This window comes from Synchiropus splendidus, chromosome 11, assembly GCF_027744825.2.
Source record: "Synchiropus splendidus isolate RoL2022-P1 chromosome 11, RoL_Sspl_1.0, whole genome shotgun sequence".
NCBI classification, from domain to species: Eukaryota; Metazoa; Chordata; class Actinopteri; order Syngnathiformes; family Callionymidae; genus Synchiropus; species Synchiropus splendidus.
In genome coordinates, this window is record NC_071344.1 from 12000904 (window position 1) to 12027635 (window position 26732).

The 26732-nt window shown below is 43.1% G+C and overlaps 1 protein-coding gene across 2 annotated transcripts; it reads left to right on the forward strand.

Moving 5' to 3' along the window:
- Positions 1–935: 935 nt before the first annotated feature.
- myot (myotilin) lies at positions 936–26513 on the forward strand. 2 transcript variants are annotated; one of them, XM_053879637.1, is made up of 18 exons: positions 937–1057; positions 13718–13768; positions 14044–14221; positions 14335–14397; positions 14470–14611; positions 16181–16204; positions 16712–16831; positions 16908–17112; positions 19546–19711; positions 19786–20687; positions 22107–22257; positions 22492–22593; positions 23620–23654; positions 24037–24175; positions 24253–24460; positions 24533–24698; positions 24765–24898; positions 25644–26513. In XM_053879637.1, exons 2-18 carry the CDS (start codon positions 13761–13763, stop codon positions 25778–25780), a joined length of 2880 nt encoding a protein of 959 aa, XP_053735612.1. In that variant the 5' UTR covers positions 937–1057; positions 13718–13760; the 3' UTR covers positions 25781–26513. The 2 variants fall into 2 exon arrangements, with proteins under 2 accessions (XP_053735613.1, XP_053735612.1); XM_053879638.1 differs by lacking the exon at positions 22492–22593 and having other exon boundaries at positions 936–1057.
- The last annotated feature ends 219 nt before the right edge of the window (positions 26514–26732 follow it).

Below are 26732 nucleotides of genomic sequence, written 5' to 3' on the forward strand. Positions count from 1 at the left end.
ATGATGGCACCGCAAATGTTAGTGTTAATTGTTTTTTTCCTAAGTGTTTCAGCGCCCCCTGCAGACGCAAACCGGACCTGTCTGTAACTACAAGGAAGGACAGCACCTTGTTGATCCCTCAGAGTTTCTGTTTTTTTCTGATGTGGGACTGAAATAATCTTCTCCTCCTTCTAGCTTAATAAAAAAAGTACAAGGAAAAAAATAAAGGAGACCACAACTGTGTTAATGCTTAATAGAGTTATTGTCACTCTTGTTCCTTGCCGAAACACGTTTTACCAAACTTTAGCTAAGTAGTGGTGAGGTACTCATTTTAAAATATCACCTTTGACATAACACCAGGGTCACTTTCTGTCATGAGCCAACAGCTCAAGTGTCTCCTCAAGACTCACTGGCACCAGGAGCAGGCTTCTTGCCCTGCAACACCACCACCCAGGACACTGCTTGTCATTAGACCAGGGCTGGGCAAACTGTTCCACAAAGGGGCCACAGTGGGTGCAGGTTTTTACCCTATCACCAGTCAAATGTCCTTGGACTGCAGTCAGTTGATTGTCAGTCTGGTGTTACTTGTTTCAACTGACTCCTTGTTGGTTAAATTGTCCATGCTTGATGGGTTGGAATAAAAACTTCCACCATCCTGGCCTTTTGAGGAGTTTGGCCAAGCAGCAATAGCTTTTAAACACATTTCTGTCGTGTCACTTTTCACACTGTGCATCTGAAGCACACCAGCACAGGGAATAACTTTGCTTAGGTACTGGCAAAAGATTTTCCCCCAGATCTAAATTTGCTTCTGCTCCAACACTCACACCCCCCTCTCACCCACCACCCAACACCAGCAGCCTCAGATTCCCTCCTAACCCCATTACAACCCCCACTTTGGAACAGACATAGACACACAGCGTGTGGAAGTGTCTGTCAGCCGGCCTGGGTCAGGGATTGCCAGTCACCGAGACATGACTGCCCATGACAGCTCTGCAGTCGCCTGATTTTTCACCGCAGAACGCCTCTTGTTGGATCAGTATATTTGTGTTTTTTGCCCTGCTGAGCAAATAACTGACAGGTAAGTTCAAGGTGTGCGATTGTTCCTGCATGTTGAGGGAAAAGTTGACTGGTTCCTGAACAAGCAACAAAGGGAACAAGCTTGATTCAAAGCCAAAACCAGCTATTTCATTGCCATGGCAGTACAGCCAACCAAATTGAGTGCTGTTGCTAATCCAAACAAAAATGTAAATCGAGGTGTGCTGGATGAGTATCCATCACACATGTCGAGGGGATAAATGGGGTGGGATGGTAGTCTTATTGTCCAAACTTGCATGACGCCGGTTACACCTGTTTGACTAGTGGTTGGCAGGCGGCAGGATCAGGTGACCCACTTCTGTCTAAAAGAGGCCTACAACCAGCAAGAGAATTGACCTGGTGGTAGAAGTCTGATAACCTCAAGAATGACTGAGGTGATGACAACAACTTGTCTGTAATCATTTGTAAAAGTTTTGGGCTTTCAATTCAACCAAATGTATTGAAAGGGACACAGACGAAAGCTCTTAAAAAGTGGATGCATGGTTGTGCTTCATGTTATGAGTCTGAGTCAGGTAGCGATGGAAAACCTCTTCTGTATTTTGACACGAGACGCATTAGCCCTGGGGGAAAAAAGTAGATTCTGACATATATCAAGATTGTTTTTGAGATATTTCCGCCAAGAATTGATATCTTGCCCACATTATGACGGTGGCAAGACATTCCGTTTCCTGGTAAACAGTTGGGAAATATATCCATGGTCACCACTTTGACCAAATGAGAAACCGTGATGTTCATTTTTATTGTTATTTTTATATTGATAAAGCACATCTAAACCAGATTGGAGCATCTGCTCATGATATTGTTACCGTTTTAACACCTAAAATAAACAAACTAGCACAAGACAGCATATTATTATACTTTGAAAAACTTGACATGGAAAAAAAAATCAAACAAATAGGGAGAATTTTTTAAATCCAGAACTAGAGAGCAGAGCGTCTTCCGAACTTGTTTCCATGCAAACAAAATATCCACGTTATTAAAAGCCAGCTTTGACTGGGGCAGGGAAGTGGCACTTTATTTAACATCTTCCATACTGAATTAAGACGTCTTTAGAGAACACATGAGTAGCTAGCTCATCTATAAACAAGATAAATTACAGGATTAGAACTTTAGGCTAAAGGCAATGCCCCAACAGATCATTGTCTGTAGGCCCCATATGTGTTATTTTAATAAATTGCTTCAGCTGATGTTTCATCTACTGGATACAAGCAGCTGAAATTAGTTTTCTCCAAGGGGTGGCAGGCCTCTACCTTAGTGATAGGGTGAGAAGCTATAGTATGTCACGTGGGAGAGACTCAGAATAGAGCCACTGATTCTCCGCATTGAGAGGAGTCAGTTGAGGTGGTTGGGGCATCTCATGAGGATGCCCCCTGCACGCCTCCCGTTGGATGGCTAGCTGGGAGGAAACCCAGGGGTTGACCCAGGACCAGGTGGAGAGATGATCTTTTCATTGGCCTGGAAGTGTCTTGGTATCCTCAGTCAGTCAGCCAGAACCCTCTGAAGCTGCTGCCCCGCACACCCGGCAACGGATAAGCAGATGAGGATGGCAGGATGTAACAACACTGTAGACATGCTCAAAACACGGGTGAAAATTAAAACGTCGGATTGTTGGACATCTATGTACTGTGTCTTGCAAGATGTCCAGGAAATTGACCCACAGGTCTTTATGATCAGAGAAACGCCAATCATTCAATGGTTAGACTTTTTCTAGGTAGTTTACATTTCGCTCACAGTATATTCCAATGACACACAACCACCTCTCTTTCAACTGTCATTCAAATAAGTGAAATATGTGCTAGTTAATGTCAATACTTAATCATTAAATAAAGAACATAAAAAGTAAATGCTCTGGGTTTCGATTATGAATGTAGAAATAGTTTACGCATACTTTTTAAATTGCACCATAAAAGAAATGAAAGTCAATTAGTTTCCCGATGGGGATTCAAGAGTCGGACACTGAACAGTGCAGTCGGGAGGGAGGGCCTGTTGGAATATGTCCTCGTGCCAATGTATTTGCTATGGAAGCCCATTTCCGCCAGGTAAAAAAAAAAAAAAAAAAAAAAAAAACTCGGAGAAAACCTAGCAAAAAAAAATATCACCAAGCAAAAAAAGTTTTTTTTTTTTTGCTTGGTGATTTTTTTTTCTTCCACATTGCAAGAATGGGCTTCAAGTGGTGACTAAAAAATTTAAAAAAAGATTGCGTTTAGGTACCGTGGGGAAAAACGTACTCCTTATTAGTAAAACATTCATTACTGTCACTTGTGGTGTCAAAGCACTCGAAATATCTGTAATTTGTAAAATATGGAAAATGATATATTTTACAAATCACATAGATTTGTCGAGTGCTTTGACACTATTGACAATATATAAGTAACAGCAATGAAAGATTTACTAATGAGCAGTTTTCCTCACAGCAACTGAATGCAACCTTTTTTTGTCACCTGGCGGATCGGGCGCATGAAATGTGGAAAAAAAAAAAAAGATTGCGTTCAAATGCTGTGGGGAAAACGATCTGCTCAATAGCAAATCGTTCATCGCTGTTACTTATATATTGTCAATGGTGTCAAATCTTTGTGTTTACACATCTATGTGATTTGTACACTATGGACAATGATATCGATTTCGCCAGATTTCCACCAGATAATTATACCAAAACTGCCGAAGAGAGTTCATTGAATTGAGAGCACAAGTTTTGTTTTATATTGATCTACAGTGTTATGAAGATGTATCTCCTGTGACTCTCAGCAGTGATGAATTACGATGGGTGAAATGGACAGAAAGAATCTGGATTATGTGAATGCGATAATACTTTCTGGAGGAAAATACTGTAATATACAGAGTTCACTCTGTCATTTACAATTCAAATATGTGTATGGTTTATAGAGCTATTTGGGCAGAACGGCTGCTTTGGTTTATGCCTACATGGCCTGTCGGTGTGTCCAGAATCAGAATCAGACTCAAAAGAATCAACTTTATTGCCATGGTCAGTGGGCACCCCACCAACTAGGACGGTGCTTTGGAATAAAGTGCTGTCAAAAAAAGAAAATAACAAAGGCTGATCACAAATTCAATAGTCTGACCATAGTTTTCGTGACTGTCACAAGACGAACATTCTCTGCTGGGCCTTCCTGATGGCAAGTTCTGCGTGGAAAATGATAAGAAATAATTGGAATAGTCATGATATTATTGAGACACTAACTGATTCCATCTCTGCATGTCCAGCATGTATAAAAAGTAATGATGAGTTCACGTACGAAGTCATGATGCATGCCGATTAGAATTAAGGGAGGTTTCTCACTGCAGACTCTGTCTCAAGACAAAGTGCGTTCAGCTCAAAAGTGCGAGATGTGAACACAAGTGAGTCGGGTTTTGGCCGCGGACTTGATCCCAGCTGGAGAGCCGCACCTCGTCTCGGGAAACTCTCCATGGGGGGTGAGCATCCCGCCTCAGGCGACTCTGCGGTAGATGGCAGAAACTATGTGTATAGCGCACAAACATGATAAGTGCCAGGCAGTAAAGGGTCGGATCGCTGTTCAAAAACAACTTCTCAAGCAGTCCAGGACTCGCTATGTTTGCAGGTGTTTGATAAGACACATGTTTTTGCCATTAATAAACATCTAATTTTCTTGACATACAGATTTACATAAATGAATAATGCTGCGCTCTGCAGTAACTGTTTTCACTGCTGTGATCTCGCAGCTGCGCAGCTGTCTGCATGAGGACAGCGAAGAGGAAAGGCGCTGATTTTTCCCAAGTTACTGAAGATCACCAGACTAGTCATTGATCCTTTCTGCCGTCTGGATCTGTACTTCACTGACTAATGACGAAAACGAGCAACGGACATCAGTCAGTGTGATGTTTCTTTCAGGATTCTTCAGTGAAAACATGCTGAAAACTGGCATGTTCATCTCATCGGCTCTCATCTAAGCTGTGTACCGCTGTAATTACAGCGCTGTAGAATAATAAAGATGAACGCCAAGTGTTCCTCTCTCACTTTATTTCATCGTGACTGTCATGTGTTTCAATAAGCAGCAGACATGCAGCGATCAGAGCGTGTGCACCAAAACGTCTGTTCACACATTTATTTCCAGTTGACTGTGGACACAGACGTCAGAGTTAGAAACTATTTTTCTTCAATAAGTTCCAGAACAATCGCCAGGGATGATGAAATGTGGCGCTGGTCGCGTCTCTCACCAGCTCCGAGCAGGTCTGCACAACAGACGACTCAGCGGCAGCAGCTACAGACAAAACATAAGATATGGCATGTTACAGATGTCCAAACCAGATGGACCATAAACACTGCAAATGACAGTGAATCGACTGTTTTTCTCTCTGATAAATGCTCGCTGACATTAGCCACAGACGTTAGCCGTTAAAAGCTAATGTCTGTTTTGCTGGCAATAGCTACACTATACTGTGATAAACGCAATAAAATGAGTAACAGACACTTACACATTTGTTATTGTCTCAAAAACAAATTCCTCACATTTGGTAAGACACCCAAGACCTGCGCTAAGCACAAAGAATGCCTAACAAGTCCGGTACGCGCACCGTTTTTCACCACAGTATAATGACTTACATGATTAGCGAGGTTATTAGCATCGTGGCTAATCGGTTTGGCCACCTCTCCGCTCACTCTACGCTTCGACACTGCAATATGGCAAACGCCAGACATCCATAACTTTCATGTCTGTAAGTCATTTCCGCTGGCATACATGACTATTTTCACCATACATGAAGTATATCGATCCCGTCTTAGCACCGCAGTTCATCTGTTTCGCTGCATATATATATATATATATATATATACGACACTTATATCCAAACAACAAGAATATAGACATTTGTTGAATGATTTGGCAACACAACAGAGACAGCAGTGAACACAAAATTGACTTACAAGTCGAGTAGAAACATCATCACTTCACGATCAAAAGAAAAGCCTTTTGTAGCTCTCAGTTATTGCCAGGCCATAAATGCATCTCCTATATTGACACTAGGCCGGGATCTTGCTCTGTCATTCCATTCTTCTGCCATGATGTAAACAAGTTCTGCCCTTCTGCCGTGCAAGCGTCACGGTGAGAAACGTATATAGTCCAAGGGAGCGTTTAACAGAGAGCTGGAGAGTCTGACTCCGGGATTTTGGACTGTTCAAAATGAAACCTGTCTTCTCGGGAAATCTGAAAAGAATCTGTTTATGTCTAAATGTTACGCATTGTTGCTTTAAGTTTGAACTCATTGACAACAATGATACGGTGTGGACCTGAGAGCTGCAGTTACAGGCATGAGGCCAGTTTAATATTCATTTGGTTGTATTTTTCTGAAATGGAGTCTTCTTTAAATCAGTGCTGTTGGAATGTAAAGCAACCTTGTGTCAGAGATGGGTTCCATCATGCCGGTGATCAACTGAATAAAAGGCTCAAAATGAGGAGAGATCTCAGGACAGGAACAGTATTGTCTCATTGAAGACGTGGAAGATCTATCTTTAGAACCTGCAGCTGAGTTTTATTTAGCTTGGAAACCTGAACCTAGCCATGTCTGATACTTGGCACAGAACAGAAACACACGCCAGCAGTCTGGGTGAGGTCCTAGAGTGCCTTCACAGCCACTTCACCGGTTGGCGTTCTGGCACAAGACGGAGAGAGTTTTGTAATAGCAAACAAAACAACTGAAATGCAAAAAAAAAAGGTACATATCCTAACTGCTTACATTACCTGAACTTGCTCCACTCATGCTTGGTGTCTCAGCATTACACATTATTCCCACATGAACAGCAGAATACGCTCCCACAGTGTAACCCAACACCACAAAGAGGACAATACTTGGTAAGATGCAAAGTGGACAAAAAATATTCAGAAATCCCAATACGCATTTGACTCAATTGTTATAGTATTAGTGTATTCGGCTGCAGCTCAACACCAACAAGAAGGCAGAAAAAAATATTTTGTCTCCCGCAGTTGTTGTGTTGCAGCACTTGGTATCTCCAGGTTACCGTAGAAAAGGTCATGTGTGTATGGGCTGACAACTGTGGCGTAGTTCCAACTCAACAAACAATAAACAGACGAAAGCGCAGTGGAATTCAAAACAGACACTGGAGCAGACATAAATGTGATATCACAAGCCGCCATCAGCTGCATCCCATCTCCCCTCCTGCCTGCGGTGGAGGCGGAACTCAGACGCATGTTGGCGCTGGGGATTATTCAGGTTATCAGATTGGTGTGCCCCAATGGTTCCGGTTGAGAAAAGGAACAAGGAGCAATTGCGGTTGTGTGTCGACCTAAAACACTTTAACGTTTTAAACAAGGCAGTTAGGCGCGAGAGATACAGTCTGCAGCACTGCAGAATGTATCTATATGCATGGCATACTTGGTTTATGGAGCAACAAGGAAAGAGGATGATGCCCATCTTGACGCCATGCTGGAGACCATAAAGGACAGTGGCTTAGAATTGAACAAGGCAAAGAGTCATTTTGGAAAAACTGAAATACAGTATTTTGGCCACATCCTTGGTGCAGAAGGCATGAGACGCGACAACGTTAGAGCCAGAACACAGACGTCAAGTCCAACTAATCTGACCGAACTTAAACAGGCGCTGGGTCTTGTCAACTATGTTGGGAAGCGTCTGCCCGTGTGGAGCAGTGAACAAGAAAAGAAGGTAAAAAATAATGCTTGTATCAGCCCCAGCACTTGCATGTGATGATGTTAACCCTAACACCGTCATGCCCATGCAAGTAGCTATGGAGTCGGCATTATTACAGGAGCATGAGGGGGAGTTAAAGCCAGTGGCCTACAGTTTTTGACCACTTTTTTTTCAGCTGCGCCTGATTGGTTAAACTGTGTGAGCTTGTTTGGTTGGAACAAAAACCTTTGAGGAGCGGGTTGCCCACCCCTGGCCTAGAATGAGATTAATTTTCATGTTCATGCTTGAATTTATCTGCTGGAGTTCCTGCTTTTGAAAACAAAAAAAATAGGGGCAGATGTCTTTGGTATCTCCAGATTACCGTAGAAAAGGTCACGTGTGTATGGGCTAGCAAGACTGGCCGAATCCCTTCGACTGGATGACTGAAATTCAATGACAGATAGTGGTTTCTGTCGCAGATACGATGAAGAAAGGTCCTTGCACACCAGACATATATTTCACACGTTATCTATTTCTTTTATAACCTGCTGTTTTTCAATGCAAGCTAGCAACGTTCTTTCGATAAGCAAAAATTTTTTTTTTTGAACCAAGGCCCGAAACACGTTCCTCTTCCCAGGGCCGTTTCAAGGAATAGCTATCATAGCGAAGAGCCTACAAGAAAACCAAAGTCAAAGCTTTCGCAAAGTCAGGCTTTCGCAAACACGACAAAATTCTGCGCTGTAGCTATTCTGTTACCAATATAATATCAGGGATGCACCAAATGAAAAATTGTGGATGAAGTTGAATAAAAAATACAAGTGGTTGTCAAGTTTTTCTACTATTTATTCATTTATTTTAGTATTGCTGAAATAGTCTGTAAAAGGTTTTGGGACGAAGTCAATTGTATTGAAAAGTATGTAATACTTTGACATTTAAAAATAATCCAGGAGGCTTTACGTACTACAAAATGATTTATTTTTATTTATATTTATTAGGCTTTCAGACTAAACATGGATTCAAAAAGTTAAAGTGCATTAAAATAGACAACAAATGAATTCTTGTCCTTTTGGCAGATTGGCCGCTGTTATAGTTTGGTTGAACACTCAATGCAAACTGTAATTTTACTCACGCTCTTGTACACTTTAAAATACCCGGTTAACACTGTATGCAGACTATGGCTCCGACTAACACTTATTTTTGTTGTCGACTAAGTTTGGACCTATTTTGAATTACTGTTTGATCTACTGTTGCTTCAATCATCTCACTCTGACACTCCGACACCATACATTATTAAGCAAGTATATTAAAATATTGACTCATAATCCAGGAACATGTATTAACCCTGTGAAGCGAAGACCATGAAACAGTTGACAGCGCTTCAAAACGGAGGTCTTTATTGGTCCTTGAGAACAATTTAAACTCATCACTGTTCATAAATGTATCCCATATAAAATATCGGATCAACATCCACATCAGAAGGTCTCGCTTGAATAAAAATATCACTCCTAGTTGAGTTCTGTTTATTATTAGGAGGAGGAGGGGAGATACTGTAAAAAAAAAACCTTAAGACGTGTTATCTTGGCAGACAAAGCGAAGCCACACTTTTGAACAAGACGACCCGTCGCCGCTCAAAGTCTTCCGTGACTGTGACTGAGGCGGTCAGCCAGAGGTGGTGACTCGGAGCCTGGGGCGCGCAGCGATGCCAGCGAGTTGGAGTCAGACCTTAGTGAGGAACCAGTCAAAGCAACAGAAATGAACATATCTTAATGATTCAAGAGACTGCGATCATTTCTCAATGCTACTGAATAACAACCAGTTCTCGATGCCCATCCTGCAGCCGTGTGTGTTTACACCAACAGCAACACGACGCACCCACGCACAGATTTTAATGTCAGTGAATTTTTGTTGCAGCCTTAATGCAGACTGAGAATAACACATATGTTGAAGCGTCACCATGACGACAGAGCAGGTCTCGCTTGATACGTGACACTGCGAACAACAAGGAAAGTGATCTAATAAAGAGCAAACATGCCCATAAGTGACCACAATTTAGGACCGCTCACATCTTTGATGGTTGTCTGGTATCGTAATGATCCGTGAAAGTGGCCTTGAAGTGTTCCAGGCCTTTCTTGGTTGATCACATTGTCCATGTGGTGGTTGCCAGATGTTAACAACCAGTGTCGGCTGGGTTGGAGACTTTGGTGAAAAAGACGTAGCAGGACCCATTGGATCCTCAGCAGCCAGGCTCTGCAGGAACCACGTCCCACTACACGGTACTGACGGGATGCACTGAACAGTTCATCTTACACAGCATCCACCATCTCGGCGTAACGCGTTCTCCATCATGGAAGCTCCAAATCTTTGAGCTCACTCAGCTTTGTTGTCACCAAAAGCCAGCAGTTTGCCCAGCCAGGAGTCGTGGATCAGTTCAGCAAGGTTGATGGTTTGCCAGGACTGGCTGTCAGTCAGAGTCAGTTTGTGTCTGGCGGACCTAAAACTGACCCGGAACTGTATCTTCATAGTTGTTATCTAAGTCATTGTTTAGCTCCTGACTAACCATTTTATCGATTTCAAATCCTAAGTACATTCTTAAATAAGCTGGTCTGGACCAGTGGGAGTCACCACCTGATTTGTTCTCATTGTTTTTATTTCATTCAACCAATACCTCAAGCGTTCTTATTTACAGTGCTACAATGTTTTAGATGTCTGCAGGAAAACAACAAAGATTATTGTTAAGATCAACATGTACATGACTTTCAAAGTCTCCATTTTTAACTGTTTTCGTGAGGGTGATCTATAATTCTATTCGATTCTATAATTCATTTCCATTTCTCTGAGAGCATTTCCACTGTTCAGAATGGTTTACATTCAATGTTGTATTGTGTTAATATGTGTTCAGTTAAGAGCCTCTGTTTTAGCTGTTGTCCTAGCAGTGCAGCCAACATCACAGGAAAAGGAACCGAGTTTGAGAAGCGCACAGGTGAGCTGTGAGGGGGATCGATACATGGCCTCTACCCACCCAATGTTTGATGCGTCACACGCTTCAGCCTGAATTTAAAGCTCTGTTTCCTCCCTTTTTGACAATTTTTCCCAGGTATCTATACGTCATTGTCTCCTCCCTTAGACTGTCACTATGTTTTGATCAGATTTTCATTTTTCCAACGTCCAACTGGCCACAGCCTGCGCCAAAAAAAACCCTAGCTGTCTGATTCTCATTTGAACAGATCTCTATTTACACACGTCTGGCAGCGATTTCAACCTTTACGACTAGCATTGCTTCTTACTAAGCATAACATCTAACACACTAACATATCAAATAGTTGTACAATAGAGCAAAGCTTGATTCGACTACCTACTCTGTGCCAAGAAAATGTTGTGCAGTTCAAGTAGCAAATAATTCCATCCTCTCTATCTCTAATCTAACCGTTTTTCTGGGGAGCATTGCAGCTCTCCCTCACACATGAACTCACAGCCCACTCACACAAACTCAATTCTCTGAAACTCTCACACAGTCCAGAGCTCAGTCACATGTGGCATGGGTACATATCGGAGTGACTGCGCTTCTCCAGCTCTTCAGCAACTTGAGGGACAAGAGAAACTCTCTCTCCCCCCTTGACCGCACCCAGCCTGCGCAATTCCAACTGTGTCACGCACAGTTACTCACTTTCCACCTCAAACATAATAAACTTTTGCACAGCTTAGCCACAATATATTTAAATTCTCTATCATTTCTACCTTTTTCCGTCCTATTTTGAGAGTGTTACATATTTGGATTTCGACCCCTGTGCCCCCTTTCCTCCCTTTTCGGGAGAGGTCCCTGTTCTGCTCTTTCTATGCAGCATTTTTTTTACAATAATAGTTGCATCATTGAATTATGAGCCCCGAGTGTGTGTGCTGTCTTTTATTCAGGATCTCTGGACCTAGTTTCACAATGGCTGAACGTTGTTTTTCTACGACTTGTCACGGGTTGTCTCCACCAGATTCTCATCCGTGGTATTCTTTGATAGATGATAGTCAAAGTCTCTAAAGGAAACTAGAAAATAAAACATATTTTCATATATACAGTACATTATAGGCCATGCCTGCCTTGTCGGTATGAATGCCTTAAACCTAAGTCAGCAACCCCTGAGAGCATTGGTCATGGGAACGTGTGGGGTGTCAGGCTGAAGCACATGGGCCCATTACGTCCCGTATCTCTTCAACACACTCCTGCGTCTTTCATTCACCAGATAATCCTCGAGTATCAAGGTCTGCACCAGCTAACACAAAATAGACGTTTGTAAAACTCACAAGCCCATTTCCTTTTCCGTGTTCTCAGTACACAAGTGCTTCTCAGTATCGAATTGCTTTTGTTTTTGTGTATACATCAATTTGACATAACTTCTGTGCTCCTCCGTCTGCCCTCTCTCTAAATTTGGTTCTTTCACCGTGAGGTCGATTCTGCATCCAGCTCTCACACAGCAGCACATTGAGGAAGAGAACGGTACCTTACCTCAGGGAGGCTTGCACTGCAGGGATCGAGTCAGATGCCCCGAAATCTTGGGTGCGAATGTTGAGGCGCCAATTATGTTGGGTCAAATCTCCGGGCGTACAGAGAGCAGGAAGAGAACAGACGTAGTGGCGTGCGAGCTTGGGTTGATTCCAGATCCCACAGCATCCAAGAAGTCGAAGTACAGACACATTAAATAGAGACTGAACCGAGTACACACTCCAATAAACAATATCACACACAAACGCATGACCATATGTAGTTTTGTATCTGGCATATTTGGAAACTTGGCTGGACTTTCTGTTTGTGCATAACTGACTGCTATCATTAAAGTGACCAAGAGAGACATATTGGATCATTCTCCACCTGTACAGACCAAATAGTTTCGACTTCAACTGTGTTGAACCGCACTTGTTGCGACAGCCCTGCCTCTTCCACCCAATTCCATCATCAGTCAATGCCGTCCGTGATTCCATTTGACCTTTTTTTGTGTCAATTCTATCCTTTGTATTGATATTTCAATTGAATAAAGTAATTTAAACCAGAAATCATAGCACTCTGTTGTTCGTTGTGACTTGCTAAGAATGTTGAGTATTCGCTGCTGACAAGCACAGACAGGGAAAATGCCTCCAACTTTTTTATTGAGCCTGAACATGATCAGCTTTGTACTTGGTACCTTGTTGAAAACATGCTGGTATCGTTGACGTCCATCAGCCACGGATCATGATTCAGCGTCCACCTACACCTCATCATTATTGGCATTGTGACATGGTGTGGCTGCCAGCAAATGTGTTTCATGTCTGGACTTTGCATGGTTCCTTGTCTGTATGTCAGGAATGTGGATCCTTCTCTTCTAAAGACATGAGCGAAGAAACCAGGAAGGTACAGTTGATTTGTCAAACAAGCTAGGACTTGAACATGCAATATGTGTCGTGTATTTTAAACCAACACTGGTGAAACTAAAAATGTATGTATAATAAATTGTAATGTCCAAGTTGTAGAGAATAATGCTGTATTGTTTTGTGATGAAAAAGTTACATAAAAAAAAATACATTCACTTTCTTCATTACATATAATTTCCTGTAAAACCAAAGCGCAAGTCATACAACTACAGGTGATTCAAGTGAACCGCCAGGCATTCAAAAATTCTACTTAAGTTGAGGTTTGTGTAAAAACTTAATACCCCTTTGTCCATGTAAACATACCCTCACACTGGTGACGGGTAGATGAGCCAGCATGAAACTGTATCGCAGGTTGGATGAAACAGTGTCCTAATGTCAAGAGGCTGATAGACTGAGCTCTTGGTCTAGAATTGATGTGAGATTCCATTGAAATTGCTCCTCTCAGCTTTGCATTATACAGCAGACAGTGTCATCCAGTTGCCTATGAAAACCTCATCACTGCCTCAATACTGTTTCATGAAGCCTCATCGACCTGTAAACACCACACACCTACCTTAAACCAAACGCAGACGACGTGTTTTATTGCATTTTTTTTTCCTTGTTCTATACACATATTGTATTTTCCATTGCACAGGGATTTTGCAGAGGAATTCCGTGCATCCTGGAAGGCCTGTGACATGGCACAGTGAGTGAAACACACTCTAGAGGACAGTAGTCTTCATACATGTGAACTGACAAAAGCACTGTGCATACATCCATCCTCAGTGAACCTGAACAAAAACATCTACACCTCATAACATTTGCAATGTTGCTGTTCATGAGTGACAGGTCAGAATACAATTTAAGCAGGTGGAGGTCATTTGTTTCAAAATTTAGATTTTCTGAATTTCTGTCAGGCGATTTGTAAAAGTAAAATTATAGACAAAACAATGCACAATTCTAGGTTTTGTTTGTGTGTAGCATCCAGAAGGTGCAGCAGAAGAAGACAAGCACCATGTCTCTGACCATCTCCTCGTCCTCGACTGCGTCTGCGTCTCGAGAGTTTTCCAGCTCTAAAAGCTCTGCCTCCTCCTCTTCATCTCTGATCGCTCAGAGACACTCCAGCCTGGTCCAGCCACTGTGCGTCAGCCCTCAGAGCGTGAGTGACGGAGAATACCGATGAGGCTTTGCGAAGGCAGCGCAGTCAAAACAAAGACACTTCTTGATGAAGCTTATTCACCAAGGCTCATGGAACCTTTCATCCTTTTACAGATGCAAAGTCCCCTCTGCCATCAACAGTACGCTGGAAATGGTGCGGCCCCATCTTTTGTGAAGGTAATGCAGCGTCTGTATTGACCAATAATATAAATGTTTATTGTTGGTGTGCATTGTTTCCCCCTTCGCTAGTGTCTCCATGACATGACTACAGCGAAGGGTCAACTGGTGGTCCTGGAATGCCGGCTCCGCGGGACTCCACCACTTCAAGTCATGTGGTACCGAGAGGATGAACAGATAGTGGACTCTGACGACTTCAGGATACTCCGTAAAAGTGGGTTGAAAATGGCTTTTTTTTTTTGTGATGAGCTCTTGAAAGTAGTGCTGACAGGCCATTTAAAATGAATGAATTATGGTCAGAAATTATTGAATACAATGAAATCCTTCACTTAAATTTGCTATATTATTGTGGCAGAGAGTAATAAAATTGACTAATACATCACCATTAGCTTTAGAAAATACTTTATCTTTTTTTTTTTACTAAGTTAAATAGCTCCAAACATTAACATATACCTCATTTTTAGTGCCAGGGAGAAATAAAGAACAACAAAACAAACAAAGTTCACTACCAGTCAGACGTTTACCTGTGTGACTCCCATCTCACAGTCCACCTCCTATTGATCTTCATCATATTATACATATTATCATATGTATTTTTCATACTCTCTACCTTTGAGTATGTAGCGGACATTGTTCAAGAGACAACTCCTGCTTTGCCCTTTCACCAAACATGCAGCATGTGAGCACACAGCCCGCGTCACTGAGCGGTGGATAAACTGGATTAACACTGTCGAAGTTCTGGAACTGTGAGGTTCTACTCTATTGCATGCTATATTGTTAGTTATAGTTTTAATTCGCTGCATTACTGAAACGCTGAACAACTCTGCTCACACACGCATAATACTCCTTCGCGGCGAAAGGAGTAGTTGTTCTTGAAAACAAAAGTACCATCAAGTATTGTGCAATCCTGCCGTCATTTTGGAAAATACCTTGGCATTCATTTTTGGTCATACCGCCATAGGAGTCATATCTTCCCGTTGCTGTGGAGGTCTGTAGTCAGTGCTACACTCCAAGATAGTCCATGCAGTCGGGGGGTGACGAACAAGTGACCTCAAGAGGGGGTCACCAAAGAAAGGTGACCAATTTGATCGAAAACAATTTTTCGGCAAAATCGGCACAGCGTAACCTGGTGTTTACAAATAAATGACTGAATATAAACTTCAATTTACCTATCTCATCTTTTATTATTTGTTGGAAATAAACCTCATGAGGGCTCACATTTAGTCAGGCTTAAAATAAATGGCAAAAGAGACATCTTCTACATGTAGGTACAATTCTAGTTCTGGCAGATCTTTGCAAGATGTTCATAAATTGAATTTCTAAGTTACACGCTTGTATTAAAAAAACACAGTAAAAATACTCTTGACTCACATAAATAATTTTTTTATTAAATATATATATGTGTGTGTGTGTGTGTGTGACAGAAGTCTGGTACCAATAGCTTTAACCCGGTCAGACTCTGCTCTAAAGGGCTGCTTGAACGGCGACGACGGTTGCGCTCTGCTCCTTTTGGGTCCTGTCGCTGACAAATCGTGGTTATAGCCACAGGTTATACACAACTTCTCACTGCGCCCCGTTGGACAACGCACTGTCTGGAACGAATTAACCACGATAATTTCCCACCCCGACTTAAAAGTCAATCTACTTTTCATCGATCTCAGCACGAGTGTATGTTTATTTTAATCTCCTCTATTACATTGCAAATGTGATAATGAATGACCAAATGAACATTTAATATTTTGTTTGTTTCAAAAATTGTTCTTTTTTTCTGTCTTTTTTTCAGAAACCAACTCTGGCACGGCACCAGGTGAGTTTGTTTCAGACAAATTTTATACACACATACACACACACACACACACATATATATATATATATATATATATATATATATATATATATATATATATATATATATATATATAAAGAGAGAGAGAGAGAGAGAAACTTCAGAAAACCTTGGGACCTCGCAAAAAGCTCCATAGCGGCCTCAGGTGGAATATTGGAAGAATGAAAAAGAACTACAGTATTTATTCACTTTGTGTAGAATTACATACCACATTGTTTTGTTGTTTTCTTTCTATGGTAAGATCACTTGTCAATTTGTGCTATTTAATTATGAACATACACACACACACACACACACACACACACACATATATATATATATATATATATATATATATATATATATATATATATATATATATATATATATATATATATATATATATATATATATATATATATATATATATATAACAAATGTAATCGTAAAGGATACTCAAGGTAAGCAAAGTTCTGTTGCCTCCATCAGAGGAGCTGTGCACGCTGGTGATCACTGAAGCTTTTCCAGAAGATTCCGGCCTCTTCAAATGCATGGCCTTAAACTCTTTTGGCACAGTCTCCTGCTCCGCAATGCTGGAGGTCTTCGATGGTATGATATCTTCATTGTACACTCACATTAAGTGGGGTGCGAAGACTTGTAACTGTTACTGTGCACCCTCATTTAGATTTGGAGGAGCAGCACCACGTGACGGCCGTTCGTCACCAGGATTTATACTCCGTTAGACAAGAGAAGGAAGCGTTGACGGTCCAGGAGTCTTCATCCATTCACCCTTCTCCTGAGGAATTCCCGACTTTTTCGCCAGACTCCACAACGATCGCCTCACCAGAGTGGCCCGACAACCCCCCGGAGGAAGACATATCAAATTTTGAGTGAGTTCAACGTCAACACTGTGCACATACACATGGCCGCATCAAGCAGCATGAAGTGAACGGTCATGAGGTCATGAACGGGCGTGCGATGTCATGCATTTCACATCATACTTTTAACACAAATGCCATCATATTCACTGTATAAAACTTTGCATTGTCAAGTGAACCAAACTTTAAATTTGCTCAAGTGAAATATGGAAGATCCAAAAATACATATAATTACACAAAACAAAATTTCGATTTCAAATAAGTCAATAAACAAATATGACATGGCAGCAAGGATGGGCAGAAGCGAGAAAAATGTTCAAATTATAAAGTGAAGATTTTGACAGTTTGGATCTGGAAGTGGCAGCGGTTCGCTTCGTCTTAGCGTTTGGATTCCACATTGATTCACATCTTCTGTGAGGACCTCGGCTGACAAGTGACGTATATTGGAATGCCCGAGCACGTGCGCGGTCCCGTAACTCCTCGCTCCCGTCGGAAGGAGGGGGCGCGCGTCAGCTGTTTCTGCGCTCGAAGTCTCAAGTCTCTCCCGAGCTGCCGGCTCCGGACCCGCTCAGCTTCTGCACCCACCTGGTAACCGAGCTCACTTCTGATGGCAAACATCTGACCAAACCTTCGCGCTTGGAAGCCTTCCGAGGTGAGAGGGACGTTCTGCATGTTTTACCTTCCTGCTTTTTATTTAGTTCTCTTCACTCTACCGTGCGTTTTGAGCGTCACCAAAACGTTGCCACTATATCCAAAAAAATAAAAAAAAGATACAGAACGTAATGAACAATCGTCCGGCTTAAAAGGTCAAACTATCTTTGGAACTGAAGTTCTATTCCTGGACTGCTTTGCTCGGTCCGACACTTCTGCTTGGCAAACAATGCCGTGTCCGCACTGAAACAGTCTATTCGGAAGACAGAAGAGGGTTAATATTGAATGTGAAAAAAATATCATACGGTTGTGCTCGTGTTGTCCAGAGCAACTAAAACAGTGCGTGTTCATATTTTATTGTCCTGAAACACCCTCTGTTTCCTCCGTGCAAATGTAACTCCAAATAACTAAGTTGAATACAGTTTTTCTGCCCATTCTATTGTTTGTGTCAGTATTTCTTTGGCCAGTTTCGTGACTATTTTCATTTCAGTTTTATTATTAAGTTAATAATAATAATAATAATATGAAGTATTTATTATGAAGTTATCATGACTGGCCAGAAGAAAATAACACAACTTCATTTAACATGAAGTGATCATTTCCTATCACCCTCTATCCACCACCTTCATTCTTATCTTGGTATTAATGCATATAATGTTATTATGTCTCCCTCTTGCCCTGTAAAACAGTCACTATACATCAGCAGTTGAATACTTCTTTATACTGCCTTATTTGTTGTTGTCTGTCATTAAATGGAATTTCAGGACTTCCACCCATCAAACCAAGCAGTGTGTAGGCGTGTGTGCGCCTGTGTGTGTGTGTGTGTGTGTGTGTGTGTGTGTAACCAGTGGAATCTCTGCACCTGCCAGTGAATGTCCAAATGCTTATACCAATATAGCCCTGCCCACTTAATAATATCCACCTTCGCACACTCTCAAACACACACACAGAAGACCATCCAGTGGAGTCAATTCAAAATAATAATAACCAAGGAATCTATTGCTAACAGTTTATGAATAAAAAACTGAATGTACTTATTTATGTAGAATGTTCTCCCTCTGAAATAGAGAAGACTTGAATGATAAAGACAAAGTTTTTCAAGCGTTATAATCGATTCTCTAAAAAAAAAAAAAGCCAAAATGCCCAAATGGCATTGCAAGTGAAGCGATTTCCATAGTTTGACAAACTATTGGATGTGGAAGATATTGTTAGGAATTCCATGGAGGTGCACGTGGCACAGTTTTGTTCAGCTCCTTATGTTGCATTAGAGCAAAAATCAAGATGTGAAGGCTGCTTGTTGTTATTTAGGTGCCCATTAAGAGCACTTAGAAACAGTTTAAGGTAACAGCATCTGCTGGTGTTGTGAATCTTTCCTACACAACTACTCTTGTTTCAGTCATTCCTTTTACTTTTGACTACTGATGGGTAGATGAGGTACCATGAAACAGTATTGCAGGGTTGATAAAACAGTGTCTAATTTTCAGAGATGGCACTCTTGGTTTATAAATGGTGTGAGGTTTCCTTGAATTGGTTGTTCAAGTCCGAACATTTTACAGCACACTGCGCCATCTGGTGGCCTCTGAAAATCTGGACACTGTTTCATGAAACCTCATCAACCCTTCACTACTATTAACTGTTGCTGATAATTTCACAAAATGAAAGTCCGGTATATATAAACAACCCGTATCCCACAGGGGGCAGACAAAAGCACAACCCTTCACTGAGATAAAGAATAACACTGTATTCTATGCATATGGATGATGTGTGCTTTACGACCGGTGTTGTTTTTGCCAGTTTACCGGACCCCCATCTAGACAATCACCTGCCTGCTGGGTATTTTGGTGGCAGCGAAGAGGTCCATACCGGTACACCAAGCCCTCCCCCACCTCCGTCAGTTGAAATCCAGCAGAGGACAAACCAAACAGCCAAGTTGTTCACTCCCAGCAAGCTCAATTTCTCTGTAAGAGCAGATAGCTATGATCAATGCAAGTATGATCAATGCAAGTATTTCGATGATCCGTTCTTCTTTTCCAGTCCTCTCATTCAGGAAGCAACAACATGAACCTGTCAGACCTGCCTACCTTCACCCCTAGTGCCTTCCCTCCAAGTGCCTTCAACTATGAGAGACCAAGACACTTTATTCAGTCCCAAGCAGCCTTCCAGGCGCCCAGCTATGAGAGTGTGATGAGGGACGCCCAGGAGAACCAGTCCAACTCTGAAGTGATGGTCAACAGTGATCAGGAGACTTCAAGTGTCATGGACACCAAGGATCTCAGTAAAATGACCATGTCCAAGCAATGTCGTTCAGTGTCAGCTTCTGTGACTCAGACTCAGTCGCAGTTTCAGTCTTTGAATCTGAATCAGCATCAGACCCACATTCAAGCCAATGGGATGAGCAAGTCGTCTCCCTCTTCTTCGAGTGTCAGCTCCCCGATTTCGACCCCTGCCTCATCTGCTGCTCCTCCGTCATTCGCCCTCCCATTGACAAGTTCCTCCACAGTTACTTTAGCGTCGACCCCACGCACAACAATGCGATCCACCATCACACTCAACCCTTCCCCCAGCATCCCGAGTGCCATGGGCCTTGGCAGTGCCACTCTTCCTGCCAACCAGGACACCATGTCTGCGCCGGCTGCTTACCTTTGTTCAGTTTTGCCTTCCCAGTCCCCTTTTCCTCTTTACAACAAACCTGGCCCGACCCATCATAACTCCAACACATCCTTGCTTGGACCATCCAGCCCTCTGCTTCCTACCAGAGCCCTCTCCTCTCCGTCATCTTTCCCAAAGCCTCTCCCAGTGTCCCCAACCCTCCCTCGCTCACCCGTCTCCCCAGCACCACCTTCCCCTCTTCCAGAGCCGAACATCGCCAACAGTCCGAACAGAGTCCCACCCGCTGTGGTCTCCCTGCCTGCCAACCTTAAAGGAACACCAAGCATGTAAGTCTCAACAAATCAGAAAGCGACGTTCTCGTTCTAGTTCATTCTAAAGCTTTCACTGGTGTTTGGAAATGGGCTCATTTAGAAGTTACAGTGGTACCTCGGTTCCAGACGACATTCGAGAAGCGATTTGTTCAAAATCTGAATCGATTTTTCCCATTACTATGAATGGAAAAAGAAATAATGTGTTCCAAGCCTTAAAATAGTCTTTTGTAGGAGTGAATGTAGAGTGTCTGCTGCAGGTGCGCTGTTCCTCTATGTGTGTGGCCGCTGCATGTGGGAGGGGTTGCCGAGTGAGTGACGTCTCTCCAGAAGTGAAGAGGTGCCCGGTGCGTGTCCAGCTCTGAATGTGCGCTTCTGTGCAGTTTGGCTGTGACAAAGTCATAAACCAAGTCACGCTCTGTCCCAGACTCGCCTCATCCCTGTCCCAGCTCCAGCCCACAACAGGACATCAAACCCTGGAGTGAGCGCTCCAGCCTCGGAGGTGTGGAGAGCGAGCACCTCCTCTGTGACACTCGACCACGGTCCAGTGCGGAGACAGGAAAGGTTTTACACCTCAATATGAAGAAAAAACAGTCAGTAAATGTAGCTAACGGGACACGTCTGCATACAGAGGCTGCGTTATACACAATAACAAAGCGCGTCGTGGGTCAACGGATCGGTCCGCGGACGTTATGTTTTTTCCGGCTTTTTTCGGGGGCATTTGAGTTCTGGATTTTCGTTTGAAATCTGAAGCAAAAAAATCTTGAAATCATTGTTCGAACTCCGATTTGTCCAGGACGTTCGAAAACCGAGGCACCACTGTATTTGATTTGGGGGATGCTCTGTAAATTCCTTTGGCTTTATGAACGTTATAAACCTGGAACCAGCGCCAGCTCGTTGCACTCAGGGATGTTCAAAATGAAAAATGGATTGAATGCATTCACACCAATAATCTTTGTACATAATAATCATAATGATAGTGTGGCTTGAGCGCCTGTCTAGTTCTGTATAATATTACACAATACGTATAAGACCGTTGCATACTTGAAATGTTGAGATGAATTTAGTTTAGTGTTTTACTGCAGTCTAGAAAGTGAATATGAAGTCAGTAGCCCGTTGGCGGTCTTGCACATGATGCCATATGTTGGCAGTTAGTCGACAAAATAGTTTCATGTAACACAGGTTAAGTGATAGACTCACCCCCGTCTATATTGACATAGTTACTCCCTATGAGTGTAGACAGAAATAAATGATAATAGTCATGCTGTCAAAATTAAAACTGCTTGTGTGTGTGTACTGTAGCACACAGATATGACCCCAATAACTCTGAAATTTATTGTCTAAGAACGGAATAAAAAAGAAAAATAGCAGTTCAACGCGTTTTTTTTTGTCATCAAAGCTTTACTCCAGATGAATGACTTTGTTTTCCATTCTCAGTCTGCCCAAACCAATCCTGAAGAAATCTGTGGCTCCCCGACCATCCTCCTCTCGCTCCACAGAAGAGGAGATCCAGGGTTCCAAGGATGCCCTGATCCAGGACCTGGAGAAAAAGCTTCGCTCCAAAGAGGCCAGAAGGAGGAGTGGCCAGGTGAGTGGGGTTCATGACTTCATTGCTCACACTGACCGCGGCCACAGGAGAGCTTCAGCAAATGTGTTGCTTTGCTTCACCGAAATCTCAGTTCCGAACGAATTTCGTCAAATGTGGAGGATTACCAGAGAGAGTCGTAGTTATTACTTAGTTAAAAAAAAAAAAAAAAAAACGTTTGGGACCACCAGCTTCCATAGCTAGTTATAGTCCACCAACACACTTCTTTTGTGACAGAAACTCTCGTACGAGGAGCGAATGGCTCGCAGGCTGCTGGGTCCAGATAGTGCCACCTGCATGTTCGACCAAGACAACCTTCCCGACTTGCTAACAGACCAGGTACCTGCCGTGTCTCCAACACCAGGGCCTCAATCCAGGCAATGTCTTTCTCATGCACTTATAACATCTGTAGTGAAACACAACCCTGCCACTTTGCCAAATTCATGCCGACTGGACGTAAAATTTAAAACTAAATGCTGTATTTCTTCTTCTCTTACGCAGGAGTTGAGAATCTTCTAAACAAAATATTCAGTTGAAGAGAATTTTTTTTTACCTCCCTCCACAGAACTAAAAACAGATTCAGATAAGGAAACGTATATTTCTAACATATATCACCATAAATAATAATAATATATGATTATTAACACTTTATACACCAGTAATAAGCATAGTGATAAGTGTGACCACATTTTTTTAGATGAGTCCATGCATTTTTCTTTGCTTTCAGATGCAACTACTATTGCTTTTTTTTTTTTTGCATTGCTGATCAGCCTGCTTTCATTATCAACAATGCCATAAGTGGTTGTTGAATGTTCGCTGTTGAGCTTTGCTACAACAGCCACAGCCGTTTGAGGTCTGCATCATTGTCTTCACATTTTTATCCAGTTCATATTTTAAATGTTCGCAATATTCCTGCACAGGAATCGCAAAGAGTGCCTCTTATTTTCCACTCTTTTTGCATTCACAACGTAGAGGTCATTAATATGCTGCACAAAGAGTTAGTTTTCCTGGCTGGGCCTCTCGGTGACCTCTGCATTCTCATGCCATCCCTCTGACCAGTGGAGTTACTGGGCGCTCATTTGCTTTGGGGATTGTTCTGTCCAAAACGCAGCAAGGCTTTGCACCGTCTATTCTCTGACACACGCTCAAGTACACACACACACAAACACCAAGCCCATCCACCCCAGCCAACAAGGACCGTCAGCTGCTATTTCTAGAGCGCTTTCTGAGAACGTGCCCCTCACTGGTGACAGCAGGTCTATTGTGTCAGAACACAGAGTGCTACCACCGGGTCACTTGGTTGACCTGTTACACAAACTTCCTCCTCTTCTCTGCCTGACCGCCGTGTCTTTTCTCCTCCTGCAGGACTGCGCAGTCGGACGGCACACTGGGGGACTCTGGTAAATATGAATCGCTGTCATTTCCAATACAAGAGCGCCTTCTACTGAGCTCTGAAAATGAGAACTCTGTTTCCTGAAACCTCACCACCAGTTTTATCCAGAATCCTGCTTCTTCATTCAAACATAGCTGGACAGGCCAGTCGAAATAGACGTGCTGAAACCCAGTCTTAGATTAGATTTCTTCACGATGCCTCATTCACCCATTCACCCTACTCATCACTGTTTCATGAGGCTTCTTGAAACAGTGTATTCACTCCGAGAGCACACTAGATGGCGCTGTCTGCTTAAAAATATTTAGCTTTCAACAATTATTTCACATCACTTTTGAACTGAGCGCCCCACCTTCTGTTGAGTATCGTGAAATCTCATGGGTGTGTTGTAGGGGGCGCCACCACTCTGGAGTGGATGAGCGGGGGAATGAAGGTGCCGACATCCAGGAGAAGTGTTACGCTCCTCGCTTCCTGCAGGTCCCACCTGACCTGACCGTGGAAGAAGGGCGCTTCTGCAGGATTGACTTTAAGGTGACGCATGCTAATGTGCGCAGACGTGAAGATGAAACTACATGCAACCACAATGAAAGATACCAATGTACTTGCAGGTTGGAGGCCTTCCGGCGCCTGACGTGTGCTGGTACTTGGACAACAAAGCCATCCGTCCAGACGACTACCACAAGATGTTAGTGTGTGAGAAGGGAATGCACTCATTTCTCATCGAGATTGTTACGGTTCACCACGCTGGCGTGTACGAGTGCGTCGCCCGGAACCGTGCCGGAGAGGCAAGGTTCACCATGAGGCTGGATGTGATCGGTAATACTTGGTTCCGAGCAGTGCTGTCTTTGAGGTGCAGCGGCTTATATGGGTCTGTGCCTGTCCCCCCAGCCCAGGAGGCCCTGCGCCCTCCCACCTTTGTTCAGAAAATGTCCAACTCTAGAGTGCTAGAGGGCGACACCGTCCGATTAGAGTGTCAGGTGGACGCATCACCTCCACCGCAGCTCTTCTGGAAGAAGGATAAAGACATGCTTCGCATTGATCCGCACAGAATGAGGTGGGTTTCAGAGTTGTGCTACAGAGCTCCACATTCATTCCGATCCTGATGTATTTCTTGCGCCAGTCTGTATCAGGACGGCTCCGGTCACCAGTGTCTGCTCATCGAGAGAGTGACCAAGTCTGACGCGGGCTGGTATACTCTGTCTGCCATCAACGAGGCCGGCATGTCCACCTGCAACGCACGACTGGATATCAGCTGTAAGCAAGAGCATGTTCCCCCTCCTGTGCCACATGGTCCTGTCGGTGTCGCCATGGTAACCCGGATGTGAGCGCTCAGCAGCTGCAGAAGCCCCAGTAACCTCAGAAGGTCCATTGACAATAGTGGACTTTCACCTGCTGCCAGTGTATTATGTTTCTGTGGGTCGAATGACACCAACAGCTTAGCTCAGACCCCAGACTCGGTTTCAGCGCAGACCCCTTGACTGAAAAAAGTCAACAGCAAGAGAAGAACACGCTTCAGAACACAGGCAAGAGAAGTCTTTCATGGATGAAACCCACATACTCAGCTCACGATTGTTCCACAGTAGATACTACCTTTACTGTGGTACACTATTTACGGGCAACATCGAACAAGACATATGCACCAACAACACACAAAATTCTTTAGAGGATTGTACTTCTGGGATTTGGATGAGTTCAGGTAGCAGAAAGGCTTTCCACATCTGTGTATTTGCAGGTTAGTGTGTGTGTGTGATTGAGAGCACGGCCTTGACATGCAGTGCAGTTTGGAGGAGGGGGCAGTTATTTTGAGAGGACTGGCATGAGGGGAATGTTGAGTCGACTGTCCGACGGTATAACCTGCAGCTTCACAAGTTGACGTCAGCAACTCCGTCTATTATTAACCGTTATCTCCCGGCTCAGACCCAGGATGTTCCCGTTTTCACCTTCAAATGTCTGCACTCCTGTCTGAAAACTCTCTGATCCCGCGCTCTTCCCCCCTCAGCACGTGCCGCTCCTGTCATGAAAACTGCGCCTCCTGGTTCAAAGTCTCTGAAGCTGCTGTCTGCGAACCGTGTCTCCGACCCCACGGAATCCTCTGCCCACCACACGGCTCCCCTCTACGAGAGCGAAGAGCTGTAGAATTGTTGAGAACTGTGAAGACGAGGTGAACATCTTATGCCGCATGTTTCTATGAGTGGATGGGTGCTGATGGGGAACGGCCACAGCAGCTGTCTCTAGTTGTTGGGTTTGAAGTCTAAAATCTGCTGCGTCCATGAGGGCTAATTTTGGAGGGGAATTGCAATGATAACTTTACGTCTTTTATGTATTTCAATTGGTTTGCCTGAAGTAGTCACTAGGACAAATAGCCGCTGGTTTCTACATATAACTTGACACATCAGAACAGAAGCCCATTCTCAGGGTCACATCTGCAGTGCAGATATCAACAGTGAAGCGTTTTCAAATAGCACAAATTGACAGAAACTATATTTATTGATTGTTCAGCCTGCTGACTGGTGCTGCTGCTCGCTGATCACCTGAGAATAAACCTGTCGAATGAGGAAAACTGTCGCTTCACTGTGCTGCCTTGTTTTTCACTGGAGCTGCTGGATCACCTGTGAGACACAGACTGACTGACACTGCCGCCATGAACACATACGACTCAGTTCAAGCACAAACGTGGACTCTTTGGTGTCACCCCCACCCTTATATGCAGATCAGCATTTCTAGTCTCAAGAAAGCACATGACGTCCAAACAAGCATAAATATAATATATACAGATGTCTGACGCTGCAGTTAGTCCAGAGTGAAAAATGTTTGTTGTGCAACATGAACTTATCAGGATGAGTGCGAATTAAAGTTGATCTGACTTTCACTTCGCCTGCTGTTTTCCTTCCAAAAGTGGTGAGTCACAGCACTTCGCATTAGCTTGGTCGCGCATGTCAATAGTGGCGGTTGTTTTTTTTTTATGTGTCACGTTTGTGTTGGACTGTCGGTGTTGTTTCAGTGTGTGACCCACTAGCATTATCAAATTGCATGCCAAACTAAAACCGAAGTTTTATTATTTATTTCATTGTAAGGAGAATTAGCCATG